At 38.7% G+C, this 22255-nt stretch overlaps 1 protein-coding gene across 1 annotated transcript in view; it reads right to left on the minus strand.

Moving 5' to 3' along the window:
- The window catches only part of TBC1D9 (TBC1 domain family member 9), a gene marked incomplete at both ends in the record, with an annotated part of 46800 nt that overhangs the window by 1013 nt on the left and 23532 nt on the right, over positions 1-22255 (minus strand). The window contains 14 exons of the mRNA XM_082281478.1: positions 642-742; positions 882-956; positions 1846-1932; positions 3199-3264; positions 6845-7085; positions 8383-8451; positions 8572-8670; positions 12176-12305; positions 13016-13301; positions 14217-14334; positions 15780-15994; positions 17470-17620; positions 18071-18241; positions 19705-19911. Coding sequence (XP_082137604.1) covers positions 642-742; positions 882-956; positions 1846-1932; positions 3199-3264; positions 6845-7085; positions 8383-8451; positions 8572-8670; positions 12176-12305; positions 13016-13301; positions 14217-14334; positions 15780-15994; positions 17470-17620; positions 18071-18241; positions 19705-19911 — 2016 coding nt within the window. The remainder of the gene's footprint in view (positions 1-641; positions 743-881; positions 957-1845; positions 1933-3198; positions 3265-6844; positions 7086-8382; positions 8452-8571; positions 8671-12175; positions 12306-13015; positions 13302-14216; positions 14335-15779; positions 15995-17469; positions 17621-18070; positions 18242-19704; positions 19912-22255) is intronic.

Here is a 22255-nt window from a genome sequence, read left to right on the forward strand (position 1 = left end):
CTCATTTTGGTGAATTTTCTTGCAGCAATGATGCTAAGTATAACTAAGGGTTTGCTAAAACTGATGAGAAGTAATGAAAAATGAAGACCTGCAGCATTCTTTAGCTGACTGAAGTAACTTAGCTGGATACAAGTCTTTTGAAATTCAAAACTGATGAACTAAATAGGAAGATTTGCTCAGGGCTACCTTAAGTAAGAATCGTTGTTCTACAGGGAATAAACCTTCCCTACGTGCTCTGGAGGAAACAGCTATCTGAGTGGGTCCCCTCCTCCTTAGCAGCTGTGAATCTAAGGGAAATGAGGCTGGCATTACAAATTACAAAACATAAAATACTTCTTTCAGGTTATGTTTATTAGACATTAAGAGCTGGCTGGTGATATTCAGTGTCACATCCTTTTCTAGAGATCAAAATAATATGTTATCATACCTATATGTGAGTATCTCATTTTTGGGATGTTTTGGGAGCTGAATGCCAGTTACAGCATTTTGTAAACAGTAAACTTCTGCAATCAGCTAACTGCTGGTCCGGTAAAAAAGTCTCTGCTCAAAATAACACCTTTGCTCAGTGTTAATGCATTGAATATTTATATATATGTAAAGAAAGTTGAAAGTTAATGACAAGTAAGTGTCAGCAGAAGTACCTGATTCAGCTTTGGCAAGTCCTTTGTGGTTTTTGCTTTGGATTTATTCTCTTGGCTCCACATTCTCAGGTAATTTCGATTCTCTTGTGAGCTCTTCTTGCCTATTGCCAACAAATTACCCAGAGATGGAGGAAAAAGTCCATGAAGAAACCTTAAATTATTACTTTTATTCCTCACTTTCAAAAGCAGCATCTTTACATGAAATGAAAGATGTAACTCACACAGAGACACCAAGCATACCTTTGTCTGTTTTCAGACTCACTGTAACAAACCCATCATCTACTCCATGTTTGTTCCTGCTGTCTAGGCCAACAACTAGGAAGAGGAGGGGCAGGGGGAGAGAGAGATCAGTGTGGGTTTAGATACACATATTGTTTTCATGTGTACAGTGCAAAATAACGAAATGCTTACAAATATTTACAAACTGCAAAAAAAGCAGAGTAAAAATTATAGGAATAAATGATGATTTTTGCTTATTCTTATACCTGCTCACAAATTCAATTTAATTTGTAATATCACTACTGAGGCTGGCACAATCTTAGGTTTAGTTCGTGTAGTACAATGATTAACCTGTGCTAACACAACACAACTCCTAGCATGATATGTTTGGTGATTATACTATTGCATCTTCTTTTGCCTCTCAGGACTTAAAATTGCCATTTCTAGTCTATTAAGTCTTATCTGTACCTTCAAACAACTTTCCTCCCACTTATAACATGAAGGATGGTTTATATTTTTCTTGAATCAGAAAGAAACTTCACATCAAGTATCTCAAGAAGGAGAAAACTATTTAAAGCAGCAGCAAATAGATGCTGGCTCTCATTAGGGCACATAAGATTTCAAACTGCTGAGCTACATTTTGATGTATCTTTTGCTCTCAGTTTTTTAGAATGTTTTAAGTTCTGATCCAAACACATCTTGAAAGCCAATCTATTTATTCTTATTCTCTACAAAATTATTTCTCCAACACACTGATGGCATTATTCTGAAAGCACTTCAGCAATGCACAATTCAGGGGGATTCTTAGTATACACATGCCCACACCTCTAAAGATATCAACACATCTACAGATGCTTCTTAATTCTTTTTACAGAGAATACTTTGATAACAAAGTTTAATCCAGCTAAAAAGTAGCTCCCTAAAAAGACATGTTGATTGAAATGCATCACCTCATCTTCTCATACCCGAGACAAAAGAGGCCTACCATGTGTACAGTCTGGTGTGATGTCCTCAAAAAAGTACTGAGTAGCTTCAAAAGCAGAGTCTGGCTCTTCTTGCTCAGGGGATGGATCTAAGCAACACAGTAAAATTCTTTCATTAAAATTTCCACCCTTCAATTAAAAACTGGAAGGTATTTCCATTAATACATTTAGAATGTTGATTTCTAGAAGTAAAGGTATGAGGATGTGATAGGCTAGGATTTATCTCTTCTTAACTCACAGGAGATAAACAACTGGACCTGAATTGTCTCCTTCCCAACATCCAATACTGTCTCATATGGAGTTGTTTGCTTTCAGAGGCTTGCTTACCCATCTTCCCATGTCTACTTCCAATACTTTCTTCTGTGCAGCTCAGTGTGTCCTAAGCAGGGTGTGAACTCTTTCCTAGCTGGAAACAGTCTGTCATCATTTGGTATGAGCTTACCAGTCCCCAAATATGAGAAGCTGCATTCTTAAGAACAGATCTTTTCTGTAATAGTTCAATTTTTAAAAAAATTTAAGTATTTTTAAAAAGTATTGTAAGTATTTTTTCCCAGTTAAATTACTTAATCACCCAGGCTTACCTCCAAGCAAAGCCAGCTGGGAGCAATCAGGGATGCATGTTCAAAGCATAGAAAGGTCAATGTCCTCTCAAAAGTTTTTAGATATGTTTACCAGAGCATGTAAATGTGCACAAGAATTAAACTACCCAAGCAGTTGCAACGTTCTTAAAGTGCAAGATCAGAGAGGACCGCGGTAGGTTCTTTTATGGCATGTGTGCGACAAGCCAGAGAGGACACAGTTCCAGTATAGCATTTTCAAAACTGCTTTGAGGCGTTTTCATCCCCTCTCCACCCTTAACTGCCTCTGTCACTTAGCTGAGTCCAGGTTTGTACAGCTCTCTGGAAAATACATCTATGAAACGATCTGGAGCTTCCCTCTGCAAACAGTTCTGCCAGCCCAGAGGGGAAACCAAGAAGCAAGCCTGGGGACAGAAATGAGGAGCCAGGACATGCAGGAACATTTCAAACTAGTTTAATTTTCAAACTCTTAAATAGAGTGCATTATGGCAAGAACGAAGAACACTGGATTTATGCCTGGGGGATATCACTATCCCAGCTTAACAGGCAAGAGACATACAAATGTTTGTGGAGGAAGCAATTGAGGGCTGTGAGGGTGCTTTCAGACTTTCCAAATCTCTGTCTGGTTAGAGTAGAAGCTCTCTTATTTTACTGCTGCATAAACAGCTACAGTAATTCCCACAAATTAATTTTTAATTGGGAAAGCCAGTCATAACAACTCTGCTCCAAATTCCTGTTCTCAGCAAAACAAGAGCTATTTTAACATCATTTACTTACCAGGCAAAACATGCATTTTATACAGTAGCTTCAGCTTCTCTGTGAGATCTCCATGGCATGCTGCACCTAAACAACATTACATGCAGAACATTACTACTCAGCATTCCATGCCATTTTATTTATTATTGCTGCAATATTTTGGTTTAGAGGCTGCTATATGCACTCTGGGAAGTACTGCACCCCTCTACAGTACTTCCCCAGCTCGAGATCATATGGCTTGACTTCTAAGATCATACAGTAGAAATAGTAAAAGAGCACAGACAAATCTACCCTGAATTTTGTACTTCAATCTTGGGTCCTTTATTAAATGCCTATTTCGTAACACTCCATCTATGGTTATGGCATTATCACTCGGAAAGACCTCCAGCTGGAACATAACATGACCTTTTTTGTGAGAACTTCTGACTTTCTGATCTGAGGATCCAATAACAACATCACATGTCTCAGAGCATTAAGATATTTACAAAAAAAAAAAAAAAAAGAAAAAGAGAGAAATTCATGTAAACAGCATTTATCATAGCTTAGCCATGGACTAAACTGACGTTCAGGCAATATTTTCTGGTGATTTTTTCCACATCAACCCCTATTCTTTTGTGGACTACACTACAATTAGCTGTATGAAATCCAAGAGATCTGTTGAAGCCCCTCCTTCCAATTAATTAAATAGATAGTACATAATTTTAAAGTGATGAAATAACCAATAATCAGACTTTTTCATAAATCTCACTTCTTGTGACATGCCATTCATAAATAAATGAATTAACCTTCAATAATTAGATTGTGCAGAGATTTATTTTACGTTATAGGTGACTGTGTCAACTTGCCTATGCAAACTACAAAGTGTAGTGTGGCAAGTACTAACAATCACAGTCTCTTGTAAAGCTTAACACTCCAATAAATACAGATGTTAGGCCAAACATTAGCCGTTCTGCTTTCAACATGGTCCTTTTTAAGCACAAAACCTCCTTATGTTCCTATCTGGTGCATCATACCATGCAGATAATGCTTTCCTGTGGGGTATGCCCAGCCCCCACCCTGGAGGGACATCTGCCGAGATAAGGAGAGTGCCTAAACCTCCCAGCAGAACTCCCCTGGAAAGGGAGCTACTCTTCAGTTACGATGAGAAGAAGACAGACCCAGAATCCTCTGGGAGACCCTATGCAGATCCTTTGTAACCCATTGGCCCTTACCCTCTGATACCCACCCCCTGTATCCCTATAAAGCCAGCCCCCTGCCCCTGCGACGGCAGAGAGATGCTCGTCCCTGGCTCCCCTTCGCCGAACTAATAAAGCTGCCTCGTGCGGAACAGCTACACGGGACTCTCGTCTCTCTCCCTGGTCTGGCCTGGAGGCTGCCCTGCAGAGCTGAGCTGACAATCACTAAAGAGCTGACAGCTTCCTAGCCAGCAGCTGAGGGAAGACACCAGGCCTTGGGAAGACGATCTCTTTTGGGACCATCTCTCCGGACCAGTCACAGCTTCCTCGGTCAGAGCTACTGACCCCACACCAGCTGCCATACTTTCCCTTCTGGTAAAGGCAACATGAAGTAACCAAAGGACAGAATGGGCTGCACTTCTGCATCCCCCACCAACAGGGAACTGCAGGGAAACAGTCACCAAAACAGGATTCAGGGCACAGGGTGACATGTGTAGGCTTGCTCGTCTCTCTGTCCCCAGATATGAAGAGAACTGAAAAAGCTCCACAGCTACTGTTTGAGATCAATCTGTGTGTGCTTTCTGATGCATACTTTTCCTTCCTCCTAATGCACCCCTTTTCCTTTTTGCTCAAAATTAGGAAGAGCATTACCAGCAGGTCAAGGGAGGTGATCCTGCCCCTGAAAGGCTTGGAGAAGTGGTGAGGTTAGCACTCTGCTTTTTGAATATCCTCCTGCATTCTGTGGTTGAAAAAAACCTGTTTGCAAAAAAAAAATACACTCAGGTACTCCTTGCAAGACACAGCTTTCATGATGCTGACTTCGGCAGGAGGCTCTGACAAGTGCAGTCAGCAGCAGCCACTGGAGAAGTGGGAGAGCTGCGTGCTCTGAGAGTATTGCAAAAACCTGACGGGAGGCAGGAGGCCACTTTGAATCTATGTAGAGATCTCTGTAGTTTACTTGGATGTGCAGTCAACAACCGTCATACTATAATCCAGTGTGCTACAGGGGTGCAGGGGAGCTTTGTCATGAGTGAATAACCCAAAGAGCTCCTAACCAAGGCTGAAAACCTCTCCTGAACAGCACAACTCACTGGGCAAACCACTCCTATATTTGGACTATATTATTGCAACAGAGCACAGAGTAAACATAAAGAATATGCCAGTAGGAAGTTCTTAAGCTATTTGTTGTAGGGACAATGAAAAAGAAATGGAATTATTAAAAGTCCTGGGGCATGGTGAAATATGCTCAAACAGATCCATTGTTCTTTTGTTGACTGCGTTGTCCTTGCTACTACTCACATCCTTCTCAATGAATAAAGGGGTCAGCAGGCTTGACTTATATTTTTTGGGGAAAAAAAGGTTTTCAAATTATACTACACTGGGCTTAGTTTCTGAAAAATGTGAGTTTGCAGAATGAGCATTTTTGATTGTTTTGCCCACTGAAGATTTTAATTCAGTCATGTTGGCTTATAGCCACATTTGTGCATTTTACATTAATTTCTGTTCACAGTGCTCAAGACTAGCCCTTGTTCTTATTACTCATTACTGATTCCAAAACATGCTGTCTCAGTCAATAACTGGTTGACTGTTACTAACAGCATCCTGTAAACAGGAAGATTAGTTAATTCCTGGGTCCTCAAAAAGCCATTGAGTGTTACCTGGCAAACAGTACCTCAAATACCAATCACTGCATCATGGGAAGCACTGGGATTTTTTGGGTGGTGTGAAGGGGAGGTGTGCAGACAGTTTTACTGTCACAGCTATTTTGCACTTAAAAGAGAACAGGTGCTATACAGAGGTTTTAATGCAAGGCTGCATTTGGAGCCCTAATGCTTAAACATACTGTTACAAAGAGTTGCTGAAAGCCAGACTGGGAAACCTTTTCACTTTCAAAAAGGATCAAAATGTAGAGCTGGAGGAAATTCCAGGCTGCTGTGTATCAACATGGTAGATGGTGAGATGTTGGTCACTTACAGCGGACAACTCCTGCTATATTCAAAAAAGGAGTGGCTGGCTCCTACCTCATCTGTGCTTCTTCATGTTAATCCTGGGGCTCACCATGTTGACTTTCATGCCCTGAAATCTTGCTTCTTCAAGACTAAAAACGCTCAGCCTCCCTCTCTGACCTGCACCTCCACTTTCTCCTTTTCAGGGGACTTCCAAACTGCTTTCTGCAGTCTTGGTTACTGATCTCAGAAGCAACAGAGGTAGCAGCTCAGACTCTAACTGTGACTAGGAGTAATACACTGTTAAGCACACGTGTTGCAGTTAATTTTGTGTTGAGAGTTAGCAGTCAGTGAAATCCTCAAGTCCTAACAGATCTGTTCACATGTTGTCCTTTTCCAGCGATACACCACTGGCTAATGTAGATTCACCTACTAAGACCAGCCTAAACCCCAGAGGGAACCACTGTCACAGGCATGACAGAATGAGCTGAACAGAAACAAACTGGTTTGTCACGTTGTTCTGAAAGTGCTGTGGATCCTCCTTACTTAGCCCAGAGACGAATTCACGGAAGTTGATGAGCAGGTCTCCGTTTTCATCCAGAAGCCTGAACAAGCGGGCAGCCAATATATCTGAGTGAGTTCCACATGCCCAGGGGAAGAGGAGGGCAAACATGCCCTTGAACTGCTCAAAGTCAATGCGGTACTGCTCCAGGTAAGGCAGGCTGGGGTCGTGCCGCTCCGTGGCATTGCTGTTTCCTCCCCAGTAGCAGCTGGTCAGGTGTTCGGCCTGAACAGAAGGTAAACACCATGAGATTGTCAGCACCTCTATAAACAATTCATTGCTCTCCATGATATAAAAAATTCCAAACAACTCTTCCACCTGCATTCTTAAAACAATGCAAGATAACACATGCATTTCGATTCACCCAGCCCTTCCACTTCTGGAAGAGGTTTCTCCTCTAACCAGCATAAAAAAGCATCCCTCTATAAAAAAACAAAAAAGAAGGTAAAGCAAAACTTTTTCTGCTTCCCAGTCAGATGAAACATGAAATACCTGTTTTGGTCAGAGCTGTGACTTCACAGGCTTGTTGTGCTTAGTCACCCTCTGCACCCTCATCAAGCTGTCAAGTCAGAAGTCTCATGAAATCTTTATTTAATCTTTAATCATATGGAAATAGCTGTTTATTTGAAATATTTTTTGTTGCACTGTAGATTCTCAAAAATACTGAATACTGTACTATTCTTTCAGTCTTACTGAAGTCAGTGGAGGTTCTGGAGCTGATTTTGGCAGAATCTAATTCAAAATAATTCAGAAGCTTAGAGAAAAAGATCCCAGCCCTGCACAGCAATCAACTAGGGAGGACTGTCTGACTTGGTCTCACTTATTTCTGGAAGACTGAAAGAAGGCACTGCAGGATTTGGACAACTTGGACTTGTCGTTACAGATGGGAAATTAAAAGGAAATAAATTCTTCATCATATTAAAAAAAAAAATTCTGTTCTTAAAAAAACAGAGGAAGAAAGTAATTTGTTTTAAGATGTTGTGGATGAAGGTGAAGTTAACGCATTTAAATGCTCACCTTTAAATTTGTGGATCTAATGGCAATGCTGTACAACCAACTTACAAAGACACATCACTTTGTGACATTATATTCCCATGTAATGCATTAAAGCATTAACAATGGCAGAAATCAGCTACTGCAATAAGAAAGTATTAACTGTCTGAGACAATAGAACAATTGTGATAAATTTCAAAACTTGGGTTAGGTAGAGAGAGACATATGTTTAGTTTCTAATGACTGATCAAAAGCCACTATCCACTTTTTCATTTAATAGTTTCATCAGTACATACTTTTTTTCTGTGGACAAATCATCTAGTGAATGAATCCTTTCCAGATGTTTAAAAACTGCTTGAGGTTTTTTTTTTTGTATATCAATAATACAGCAGCTAATTCAAGTTTGTATCAAGACACCCAATAATAACTGACAGACTTGACCTAGTGCTTAGACAAGATAGAGTCCCACATCAAAAATGAACATTTACACTTCCTGGAGGCACATGATCTTATCTTCACTTAGCTTTACCTTGAAAAGCGCATATAGTTCCTCCAGTTCATCAATAGTAAAAGAAGTCTCTGTCACAATAGTTCGTACCTTTTGAAACACAACATTAACAGTTAGAGATTTGAAATCCATGTCTCACTGAAAAGTTAATTTAAACTTCAGAAACTGATTGAACTTACTATTTGCAAAGAACATTATTTCAGTACTTACCACATTGCGCTTTGTAGTATCTTCAAGGGTTTGGATGACTTTCAGTCTTTGTTTGAATCTCATTTGTTCAATTAAATCTGCCCGGATACTTCCGAATTTCTTGAAAGAGAAAAAGTAGTACATGATTGTCTGTGTATTAATATTCAGAATATTTAGATTGCCTTTAATGTATTTGAGAAATTAATTTAATTACATGATGTACCACAAATGAAGCTGCTGTTAATGCATTTTTCTAACACATTACAAAGTTACAAAGACTAGATTTTATTTTTCCAAGAACTTATTTTAATTTGAAAGGTCTTAATTTCAAACTCTCTCATTTCAAACTGTAATCTCAGTAGTTAAGAAACTTCTTGCTGAGCAAATCTCTGTGAATAGATTGTTTCGTAAGTCCTCCTGCAGAGTTTTATTTCAGCTTGTCCTGGAATGTCTCATAATCACAACAGAAAGAGGATATTGAACTAACTGGATCCCTAATGGCTGAGACAGTACAGCAGTCCTTACATTCTGAGAATCTGAAACCAACTAGCAAGATTGCAATTTCCACTAGGAAGATATTCTCTTTAATACCCAAGTCTTACTTTCGAAAGTTTTATCACAATGCACGTAACAGTGTAAGTGTCCTGCACACACTACAAAAGCATCCTAGGGGGAAAACCTATTAGGAATAATATTCTGTATTTTCAGAATTTCAGAATCAGGCAGAGGAATGCCTGATCCCTAAGATTTATTTTTGTAGAAGTATTATAAGCAGAAGTTTCTTGCCATCCAAAATCCACTTGTAACACTGAGGAATGCACAGATGATCAGCAGGAACAATAATGCCAGACATCAACTACACCACGTGTAAAGCTATAAAGGGGTGGCAGGACACACTTTCACACAAGATGGGTTTATATTTCCAGTGCAAGTGTATCTACATAAGCAGGTCATAATTTCCTGGCACATTCTTGTAAATGAAATTAATGCTAAAGCTGCATTTATAGATAAAGGTGTTCACCTTGGCAGTAGAAAGAGGCTTCATGTACTTGTGAGCATTTTGCAAATAAAGAAGTCTTCTGACAAAAATGGCATGTAGATAAACCTTCATGAATATCAAGCACCACAGAGGTCACAAAACCTTGAAAAGACAGATCTTTTGTGGCTTTTAGGCCACACCTATTCCAGTAATCAGAGTTTATTCACTGGTCTGGGGGCCAAATAAGAAGGTCTGTTCACATCCATAAAACTAAAACTCATGTAGTCTACCAAAAAGGAAGGTTGCAGGTGATTACCTTCTGGGAATGGTCCTTTGCCCAGGCAAAGTTTCAAACTGTACAAGGAGTTGTTGGAAGGGTGTCACCTGTTCTAGGTCAAAACAGTATCAAACCCTTCCACAGCACAGACCTTTGAGTGTCAGCCCTTTAGTTAAAATGGCCAAGATCCAGATACCACTGTACACATAGCTGAAGTGTTGAAGGTCTATTGTTTTTCCAAATTACCTAACATACAAATTAAATGAGTTAAACACATAACAGCTCTGATTATGAGTCTACACTCCTCAGCTAGTGAGTTATGCACAGGCTCTTAAAACTGCAGCGATTATGCATTATTTCAGCCACTTCTACTATAACTATTATGACACCAGGACCTATGGCTTCTGAATTAAATACAAAACTGAATGAAAGGATAAGAGAGTTCTTACTAAAAACTGTTTTCAGTATATTAAGAAAGCACTGGCAGTGTAAAATGCACTTGTTATGTATATGCTCTTATTTAAAGACTGTTTCTCCTTTAAAAGTAGAAAGCCTGCTCAGTATCATCACAGAGAGGGGTGCTAATCACTTATTTACCAAAAAATTCTTCTGCATCACTTCAACTTTTACTGGAGACTTCTCATATATGCATCTGACATGACTACATAAGAGCTGGACTGTGTCAGAGCATGATGGAAAGCAGATCTTTATAAAACAATTCAAATATTCTGCCTTTGCCAGTGCCATCAAGTTCTCAGACTCATCACATTCCCATGACAAATATCCTAAGACAGTCTGGAAGGGACAAAGTTTTCCCCTCTCCTTGGGGATGGTGTGTGTATACTTGAGGGAAAGCAAAGGTCTCCAGAAAAATCCCATCTTTTCTTCAGCTGTAGGTCTTCCTATTATTTTCAAATGATAAATGTCTACAAGACTAAGAATAGATGGTTACCTAACAAGTACTCTTAACAGTTTAAATTCCAAAAAATAACAAAAATATGCTCACTTAGTTGATATTTCATTCTTTGTAGCTGTAACAAAGCTAGCAGTGAGTTCTCAGCCCTGACTGCACATACCTCATGCAGAAACATAACAGGTGTAACGGATGCCTTAAAAGTTTTTGAATCTTAATAGTTTACTAAAGAATTGTTGGGGTTTTTTAAAATAAATTAATTAACAGCAACTCTCTTGAAACTAATTCTCTCTTTGCAAACAGCTCCTGCTTTCCTCACAGTTCCTCATTCCCCATGCTACTTGTTTTGCCTAATTATACTAAAGTGCAGTTGGTTATTTACCTAGAAGGAGCTACAAGGTTCTGTGCTGCAGAGGGCCCAAAAAGACAGACTGGCTCTGCATGGAGTCAGGTTATTCATCTTAGAGCAGTTACGCCAACGCAAGCAGTCTTCATGGTGAAGAAAACGGGAAAATGTAAGGGAAACACAATTTCACATAAACTCCCTCCTGGCCATTCTGACATCTACCAAACATCCATCTACCCTGATACACTTTTCCTTTTAGCACAGAATACACAAAGGACTGCCTACTTCCTTATTAAACATGGTATGTTAAAGCAAGGGGGGGTTAGGGATATAGGAAGTGCCTTTGACAAAGCTGTGCCATTGCTAAGTATAAACCAACTTCCTGAACTAAAATTACCCTGCATGTCAATAGAACAGAATAATGTAAATTAAGGAGAAAAAATCTTTACATTTTTTCCTTAATTTTTATAAAAAATGGGTATGTCAGTGTAACCATCAGAGGTATTTTAACTGATGACATTTTTTTTAAATTTAAGGACAATGAAACCAGTCTGCAGATTTCAGTTGGTTTTGCAGGCTTTGTCCTGTCCTTTATAGATATTAGTTATTACTAGCTCCTTTCACTTGAATTTTTTTTTAGCTTTGGTGATAGTAGAGAATATAGTCACAATCAGCCCATGGTCACAATCAGCACTTGTTAAGAAAAAAAAGGCAAAAGAAACAAAGTTTCACTGATAATAGAAAGGTCTTCTGAAATCATACAGATTTCACTACTATTTCAGTTTGGAAAAGCACAAAAAAGCTTAAATGAGAATTAGCATTTTTCAAGTTAAAAGTTCAGCCGTTTGTTTGTAAATCACTTTTTGGCCGTGGGCTGCTCTCCTTTGAGGCCTCAGACTTCTCTATGAGACAGCTCCAATTACAAATTTTGGTTAAAGGAAGATGAAAGTCTAACTCCTCTTCCTTGCTCCATTTCAGCCTTCTCAGATGAGTCTGCCTTTCTTCTGTGTCCTTTCTGTTTCAAGCAAAGCCAAACCATAGAGCATCAAATCCTCTGTGAAGCAGAAGTTGTGTGCATTGGCAAGTTCTTGTTAAGAAGTCTTATCCTACCTCATAGGAAGACCTGATTAGCCTGAAGATATCCACCTCAGGATAAGGCTCTACATCATCACTGAGCAGGGAGTGAAGATGAGGAATGGGAGGAAGAGTGCTGTCCTTATTAGTTATGCTGTCCAAATATCTGGTGGGGAAAAAAATAAGGAAATGAGAAACCCAAGGTAAATTTGTACACCCTCCCTTCTGAGGGTTAACAGCATACAGGTCGCATATTGATTATCAAATGTAAAAATGATCAAGTCATTCTCTAGGAAGAGTAAGGTTATAGTACTGAAATTTATTAAGAAAAAAATTCCAAAGTTCCAGCAGCAGCTTGAAAACTGAACATGCTACCAAGCACAAGGAAATCAGAGGTTACACTCAGCAGTATTAGTTCCGATTAAATGACTCAAGCCACTCTATCCATCATCATCCTGCTTCACTGAGATCTGTTTGTTCAAGATCCTACCTAATTCTTCTGAGTTCTACTTAGTCTACTCCCAAAACAATATCCCTCAACATCAAGGCTTTTTCTTAGTAACATTTAAAAGGCAGCAGGCTGAAGTAACAAAACTCATGTAATCCACTAAAATAATGAATCAAGTTAAATTTCTATAACCAGATTTGGGAAGTTTATTTGAATGTCTTGAAAGAAGGATTTATATCTTGTTGGTCACTTAGCATTATTTTAAAATAATGGAAGGACTACCTTATGTGGATGAAAGGGGACTATGTAAAAGATTTACATATATGGTACCGGTTTAAATTTAGTATTTCGACATAGAATATAAATCAGAAGAGCAAGCAAAAAAAACCCCAAAAACATGAAGATACTTAATTTTCTGTAATAAATACCTTCCCAAGACTGTCATGGCTTCTCCATCATCTTTACAGTTAAGCAGCTTGTCTACATTAGCTTCGAGGACAGCAAGTGCTAACTGAAATATCACCTTTATTCCTTCACAGAAGAAACAATCCACAACCACCACTGCACTTTCAAATGGCATTACACTGAGGAAAAGAGTGAGGAACCAGGACAGGGAGATGGTGGAGATTACACCCAAGTCCTGCATGCAGTCATAAAGCTGTGGAATGTAGTCACGAGCCAACTCTTCAAAGACACCTTGATCAACCAATGCTCCTGTTAAAGACAAATAAGGCTAAATTAATCTAGGAGCAACTGACACGTTGCCATTTAGGGGAGGAAAAAACCTTCTATATATCCTATGTATATAAATAAAAAGCCTAAGAATATTTTGCATGGTGCTTATGCACATTTTCTCACTTTCAAATAAGTAGCGGATTCTGTTATACTACTGAGCTATATATACAAATTGACCCTTAATAAGGTTTTTTCTGTTTTAATTATATACTCCATAATAAATAAAAAAGGATTAATTTTGTCTAGCACCAGCTGAAGCTAAACAGTGGCTTGATATTATCATTACTAATTGGAGTAAGACCTCAGCATCACCTGTTGAATGAGGCCAAGGGTGACTGTGAAGATTTAGATTTACTTCAAGAGAACCCCATGTTATACATGCCATTTTAACCAGGACAGGAAGAATAATTTCTAAGGCTGAGTATCTCAAGTATTTGTGAGACATAGTAAAAACAGATTCCATGATACACTGAAGTCACTCACTTCCACATACGCAAGGAAGCTCATCTGACAACAACAGCTTTCTGAAACTTGTGCCCTTTCAAATCAGAGGCACAGGCACAAAGACTTCTACTGCAAACTGCTAAAGCGCCTGTTTCCACCTCAGCAGTCAGCTAACTGGATCATCTAAAACTCAAATTTTAGCCTCCCATCTCTTCTTTAAAAATCTACTTTGCTTAAGCACACTTTAGAATGCCATCTGATCCTAAGTAAGTGACAAACTATTAACTATAACAGTACCTCTTCAGGAAATTGTCTTTATTCTCCTGAGCAAGCTGTCTTGTCACTAGCATGCACAGATACATCTACTCACATATTTGTTTCAGTACAAATACCACCAATTAATTTGGTTATTTTTTGTAGTGTCGTTTCAAAAATGTCCCCATAGCATACCAACAACTCTTGTGTTGTAGTAGTCAGGCAGCATACGCTCACACAGAGCCACCAGCAGCCAGAAAGCTTCCTCCTCTTTTGCATAAAGGAGGAGCACTGAAGTGACAATATTCATAGCCTAAAAGAAAGGGAAATACAATTATTCAATATCTAGTGCTGTACCTGGGCAGGTAAGTGGTTAGGAAATTAGCTACATCTCTCCCTGCAGATCCCAAACTGTTCGAGTACTTCCCTGTAAAAACAGCAGTGTTTCCCAGTGCTCAAAGAAAGGCTTAAGAAAGCCTCAAATCACAAAAAAATTTTAAGGTTTTTCCTTAGTTTTGTTGTTTTACTGGGGTTTTTTGGTGGGTTTTTGGGTTGGTTGGTTTTGTGTTGCGGATTTTTTTTTTAAGAAATCAAGATTTTTTTCCTAATCAAGGGCTGACTCAGGTCTGCAAGCATCACTGTTATAATGATATTGATATTCTGCCATAGGTGCTCTTGGGGAATCTGGGTCTGGTGCAGCCAAAACACCTCCCACAGCACTAGTCATGTGCCTGAATTCTCACTGTAGCTGGATCAAATCTCAAGGCTATTAATTACTGTGACAGCTTTAGGGACCAGTACTGAAGTGTCTTTCCACTGCTCCTCTGTTAAATAATCTTCGCAAACATTGTAGCTATTACTTAGTACCACACTTTGTTATTAAATAATTTACGATGGTATCTGTTAGAACTGCTTGCAGTATGTTGCATGTAGAAGTCTTAACAGTCAGACATTAATCAGGCTTCTTAATACTAATGCATTTAAGTCTCCTCTTTGCAAAACTATGTAGGAAGGAAAAAAAAAGGCCCAGGTAATAAACCAAAATTACATAGTAAGAAAGAATGATTTAGGACCAGAAACTAAAGTGACTTGAATTATGGACATAAGAACCTCGAAACCATGCATAGGGGTCAGCATTAACTCTACAGATACATGGTTGGGACTCACAGTCATATCTCCTAGGACGCTTTATTTTTTGCCAAGTGTTTGGGTTTTTTTTGCTTCCATTTTTGTTTGTTTTCTTTTTTTGTTTCTTTTTATTGTTTTGAATGATTGCATGGCATCATTGAAAGAGGAAAGGAGGTTCTGGAGTGTTATAACTTATACACTGAATAATAATTCATGATAGGATGAATAGATAAAAATAGACAATAATTTAAGGCTCAACATAAAGTGTTTTGGTTTTCAGGAGATTTTTTGTTAATAAGAAAAGAACCTCTTCATGGTCCATTGTCATTTTCTGTAGACAGCTCTGTTATCATCTGTCCAGTTTCTAGATTTATGAGCAGAAAATACGCTTACAGAAAACATCTCTCAACATGTGTGGCTAATACTACTGTTAGAGCAGGTCCTTGTGTGACATCCCTCTGGCCTCAGCATTCCTGCCTCTCTGCAGCACTGAGGCTTGAGCTCACAGCACCATCCACACCTCAGTGTACTTCACAAAGCCAAACACTCATGCGCATGACTGAAGAAACACGACTGCAAGAAAAGAACTGGAATTCCAGAAACTGAAGGAGTGCAGGGTATTTCAATTACCTGACAATATCCTATGTTTGGATTTCTGAAAGCATAAGCTGTCAAGACTCTCCTTAAAGCAGCAATACCCATCTCATTCTGGAATGCAGGGTGTTCTGGAAGGGAGCGGTGCAGATCCCTCTCTATCTCTTCTGTAGCAAGATTGTATTTTCCCATCGATTTCTCCACTAGGTCCTCATAATAGCCAGGATGAGTGGCCATTTCATTAATGGCTCCTAGGAGAGAGAGGACAGTATTAAAACCAGGAGAAAAAGGAAGATTTAGCAGGTACAGCATTCCAACATTATGATCTACTCCCCTTCCATTCTGAATGTTACCAAGAACTTTGAAAGCAAATGTGAAAATATTATTTCTTTAAAGGTGATTAAAAAAAAAAAGATGTGCCTTGATGATTATCACTCCTTCCTGTCTTCTCTACAGGCATTTTTATAATGAGGTTAAAATCTCTCTCAGCCAGAACAGGAGGCATGAAGAACAAACCAACTGTGCAGTCACATGGTATCATGAGCTCCCTCTGCAGCTGGCTGTGGGTTTTGTTATCCTAAATAACTCAAAACTCGTCTCTGAGAAAGCTACTTGCCCTGAGGACAGAGTAGATTAATGTTTGGTTGCAGAGAGTATGATATGTCAGCAAAAAGCAAGAGACAGAAACTCATGAGCTCTATTCCTACTTCTGAAAATGACTCTGTCATCTTGGGCAGGGCACTCAGCCTGAGAGATACCACTGCATGCTCCCAGAGTTGCTATGAGATATCACTACTGACTTTACAACTTCTCTGGAAAAGAAAAGCAAGTGTCAATAGCACAAAGTAATGTACATAGAAAACACAAATTATAGATACACTGTGAATATTGGTCCAAACTAGCTGTTAATAGGACACAAAAAAGAGCTGTGCATTCCTGTGTATATTTTCTGAAAACATTTCTTTAGTGCCCAGCAGCAAAGCGAAGATGTACCTGACTATGTATTACTAGAGAAGAAACAGAAAACAAACCTGAAAGCATCATGTGCTCATACCCTAAGTGGTGTAGGTAGCTGTGGTAACTATCTTGGGGAGGGTAGAGCTAAAGAAGGCATATGGTGATAGGTAATGAAGAAAGCCCTAGGTAGGACTGATTTCCATATAACTAATAATAAAATTCTTCAAAAAAAAAAAACCTTTAAGTGGACACAGATCTAGAGGATCCTTTTTAGCACAGAATCCCAGACAAATATTTTCCCACCATTTTTCACATAATGGAAGCATCTAATAAAATGTTACAGTAGCTTTATTATCAATAAAAAAAGGTAGTGGTTACATGCAACATGCCTAAACTCTGGAATTCCTTGCAACAATTGCTGTGAAGGCCAACAGCTTAACTGGATGCAGAAATTAATAAATAAATGGGCATTAGGCTTGCTGGTGGTTGCTGAACATCTAGAAGGTCCCTACACTGCTGGCTTCCAGTTACAGAGTGTGCATTCTGCTTTTTATATATTCTTCCTTAATTATGTGAGCCTGTTTGAGAAACGGTATTTTCTGGTCTGAATGGAAATCTTGTCTAAACCTGTCTGATGCCTGTTAACAATCACAGCCTTACTCCAAATATTTTCAGACACTTATTATGTGCACCTTTAATTATCTTTGAAAACCTTTCTTCCCTCATGCTTTTGCTTCTATCCCACAGACACATTCAACTGAAAACCTACCTGAAAAGAGCAGCCAAAGATCCCCTCTCATGCTTTCTGGAATGCCCTTTAGCACAAGGTCTCTTGTTTTCTCTGTACGATACATACAAACCCCTTGGCCATATTCAGCAAAGTGAATCTTCCAGGCCTGTTCCTTCAGGAACTCCTTAGCCTAAAAGCAAAGAAAGGCAGGCACAAAGATGCAGCTTCTCTTTCTAACATTCTGACCCACTAAAATCTTGAGTGCTAAAAAGCCTGCAATATCCTAGCTTTCCAAGTGAGCAAGAAATAACTTGGCTACAGTCCAGTTACATTCTTAATGGGCTGCCTCCTCCCATTTCCTAGTTTCTGTGCCAGTAGACCTTGCTGTTAAGAGAAGCAGTTATACTTAAGAGCAGGAATAGAACCTCTCCTTGTATTACATCCAACTTGCTTTTATGTAGTGAAGTTATTTGTTTGGGTAAAACAACAACATGTTCGAGCCTTTACTTCTATGAAAAATACTGCCTTTTCTTAACTGTCTGGCAGAACAAAACTCTTCTGGGTCAGAAACATGGGTTTTAAAGCAAACATAATTTAACAGCTTTTTCAGTCAGGTGGAGCACTCAGAGGTGTATTTTACCAGCTTAGGGTTGAACTCCTCAGGTGACCTGCGCCGATACATTGTCATTAAAGCCTGAGTTGCTGTTGGAATGCCATTATCATTGAGGTTGAACTGTCGCTCTCCCTCCGACTCAGAGCTCAGGCTTTTGTGAGGGCTGGCAGAAATTAAACTACTTGACCTTGTAAACACCTGTAGAAAGCAGTCACAAGCAATACAGGCATAAAGATGAGCCAGTGTCTGGACTTCTTACTTCACTTTACTTAAAAAATTATACATGCTAACAGTTAACAAAAACATACGGCAGCAGAAATTAAACCAGTACAGAATAATGAAATAGCTTCCAGTTTTTCAATAGCTCTCCTGAAACACAACCACATTCTAGAACTAGAATTGCTAAGGTAATGTTAACCTTAACTAGCCCTGGGCAACTGAACTAGCTCCCTTGGTCTGTCAACATCATAGGACTGTTAGATTGTGATTTGGAATAAAAAGGATTTTCTGACTTCTCAAACAGCTTTAAAACTGCATCACAGTTAAATCTCACAGAGCAGTTCACACCAAATGCCTGAAATTGCAAGTAGGCAATCAGGCATATCTAGATATGTAGTCATATTACAAATTGTAGTAAATGTTTACAATTAATTTGTGTTTATAATTCAGTAGGTAGAATACTTAGATCCATTTACGGCAAAAGTTCCAGCACTATACATGCCTTTGTGCTCTGGTACACAACAACACAGTAATTACACCTCACCATCAACAAAGCAAGTAAAAACAATTATTTTAAGACACCCGTGACAAAGAGGGTAGGGCTATTCAGGACAATACTATGGTATGGCTTAGTATAGACTTGGAATGTGAGATCTACCTACATAAAACCAAAATGATACACCACAAAAGCGTTTTCTCCTTTGAGATCTGACTACTATACTTTGCTGGGTTTAACAGAACTGATGAGGTCGTTATATGAAGCATCTGAATTTCATACATAAAAGCTGGAATTCAGCAGAAGGCTTGACATTCAAAGAGCCTAAGAAAAATGTATCTAATCATATCATTTAAGAAACATTTACTTTGCACACATATATAAGGAGGCAGTTCAGAATAGGGTCATTCGATGTTCAGGACAGGGCTGTTGTTTTCTTGTTAGGTCAAATGTTCCGAAGTGCACTAGCAGTGCAAACCTGCTCAGCTTAGACATTATTTTCAGAAAAATCAAAAGATGGGATTTAGCAGCTAAAGTCTTGAATAAAAGGAGTTTCATGCCAACTGATAATTTCTTCAAATTATTAAAATTCCAGAATTCCATTTGAGTTGGACAAATTAATAGATATTAAAAGCACTATGCAATTAACCAGTTAATTAACTATGACACTTTCTAACAAGATACACTGTAATTTCAGAATGCAGCAGCAAGAATTAGAGTAGCTCTTTCTCAGCAGTGATGATTTTTCTTAGGTTTAACATGAAAAAGACAGATATCCTAATTGACAAATTTGAACACTTCAGCTCAAAGGCATTAACACAAAAGAGGTCACATTTCTGTGCCTAAAGGTTTAGCTTTGCAAAAACTTCAAGGTGTTTCCTGGTTCCTCTCTCCCCACACCAGTTAAAATCCCCTTCTAGTAAAATATTCATGTTCCTTCACATACCTCATCATCTGAGCTGATATAGCTTCCAGAAATATTTTTATCCAAGTATATTTTTGAAGTGGTTTGTTGCAGAAAGTCTGAGATCCTCTGTACAAGAAAGTCTCTGTCTTTCAAGTTGGCAAAGAGGAATGTCATTCTGTTTTTCGTGCTGATTGACAGTGGGCTGGGCAGCACACTGGAGCTGTCTGCCTTTTCCACTATTGTCACCTAGGAAGAAACAGTTGCTACAGCTTAAGATCTTTAGTTAATCAAGATGCTTGGTCTAAGAAATCATCTTAATACAATAAATCCATGCTCCTTCCACCCTTATATCTAATTCCTATGGACACCTCTTTGCCAGAAAACATGGTTTGCATACAAGGTCTTACAAGCCTGAAAGACAAAAGCTTTCATCCTTCAAACAACTGGCTTCAGTACATTCTCCACCAAAACTCCCCTGCACTACTCAGTTGATTTTCCTCAGGCTGTATTTTAAAAGAATCAGTAAAACAAAATTTCATCTGTGGGATACAAATCTTTTTTGTAGGACTTCCAAATCCCTCTCCTGCTTCCTAACATCATCAGCACAGGCTGAATCCACAAAAACCTTTGCCTACCTTTTACTGCCAATACATACGAATAAACCATTTTTGACATGACGCTCCTGTACAACTGTATTATAGTTGTATTCTGTGAAAACAGTTGCACAGTGCTATTTTAACTGTATTTTCACAGTACACAGAAACTTGCAACAAAGGGAAACTAACCCCATGTCTTCCCTTACAAAGGAAAATAATCTAACCCTATGAGGTGGAGGCTTCTGTTCGGCCTTCAATTGTTAGGGAAGTGGTCACTAATCTAACTGAACTCCAAACTGTAAACAGTACTCATACCACAATCTACTGAGTACAGGGAACGAGTTCCCTGAGATTTTGGTAAAGCACATTAACACAAAGAAATCTCAGGGATAAGTTATACACTGTTGATGAATTATATTAAGAGTTGTGTGTCCTAAACGTTACCACTATTAGCCTTAAAAACATATCAATCCATCAAGTTTGTGCAGTTCATACATTGAACAAAACACTTTTATGACATTAGATGATTTCTTAGGTAATGAAAACTGACTTACTGCCTTCAGAATAAAAAGTGGCACATTTAATTTTGCTAGGACTTTTACTTTTGCTCCTTTAACCCTTTTTAAAACAGGAATCAATGGTAAGATGTGAGTGCTATAATATTAACAGCTCTCTAGCTAAATGGATAGGGTAACCATTTTTCATGCATTCTCTTTGAAGACTTAAAGACTGCAGTGCACCACTCAGGTGCTCAACCATTTCTCTGTTCTCCCCACCTCCCTTTATTCTTCTGTTAACAACAAATCTACTAGTTACTCATTAACTTAAAGGACTTCACTAATAGCGTATTGAAGTTAGCTTAAAAGTGTTCCCTGTGTTTTCTGTTCCACTTAAAAACTGTTTGAGCGCAATCAGCACAAAAGACAGACAAGTTCTAAAGGCACAGGACAGACACTATTAAAGCAAGCTTAATTATAGCTCTGCTATAATGAGAGCTGATATCCACTTATTTCCTATTCAATAGAGACACACATATCTGAAGTGCTTTGTCTTGGAGAGGGCACCTGCTGTAGGTACAGTAAGCAGCGCACTGAAAAACAGTGAAAAACACTGAAAGCCACTGAAAAACATCTTTCCCCATCATAATTTCTGAATCAATGCTTTGCTATTGTCTCATCTGTCAAAACACCTCCAGGATATTACAGAACACTGGAATTAACTTAGGGTCTAACCCAAAGCTTTAATTAAATAGAAAGCTTTGCTTTGATTACTAATGGTACTGATCAGTTGTTCTGAGGACTGGCACTACCCCCTGGTTTACTATTCTCCTTGCTGGTGCTGAGACTTAAAGCTGTTCATAAAGAAGCACTTATTCCTTCAGCTACTTCTGTCTCTTCAAGCTTTAAAGCTGCTCCGAATCCTGTGCTGCTGTGACTGTGGTTATCAAAAGCAGTTGCTGAATCTGCATCCAGGAAAAGAGGTCCTGTTAAATGAAGACTTTGCTCTCCTCCTCCACCACTTTACCTGCAGGACTGCCATTCCCTTTGCTTTCCAGACAAACAGTGCAACCATAGTCGAATGTCTCATCCCAAATAACCAAAGTCGTTGCAACAAGTTGCTGAGAAGCTGTACTTCAAAGTTTTTTAACAAGTACCCGTTTTACTCTTAATGATTTGTGGAGGAAAACAGTGCCTTGAAATATTCTGTGGTTCTTCAGTCAAGCCAAACTGTCCTTGGTTACATCAGCTTTGCTACTACTTCCAAAACTTTCTTAACAAAGTTTTCCATTAACCTACAAATCAAGTCAGCCACAAAAAAACTCCCCAACATAATTATTTTTTTATTGCATCCAACATACTCTCCTTACAGAACATGTGGTTTAAGTAACCAGCTTTAAAAAGGGAAACACACCAATTTGAAAAATGCTGACAAAATATTTTCCACATACAAGAATAAACAATGGCAAGCCTGTGTGAAGAGGCAATTCAAAACTT

This window comes from Coloeus monedula (assembly GCF_965178545.1).
Source record: "Coloeus monedula genome assembly, chromosome: 5".
NCBI lineage: Eukaryota > Metazoa > Chordata > Aves > Passeriformes > Corvidae > Coloeus > Coloeus monedula.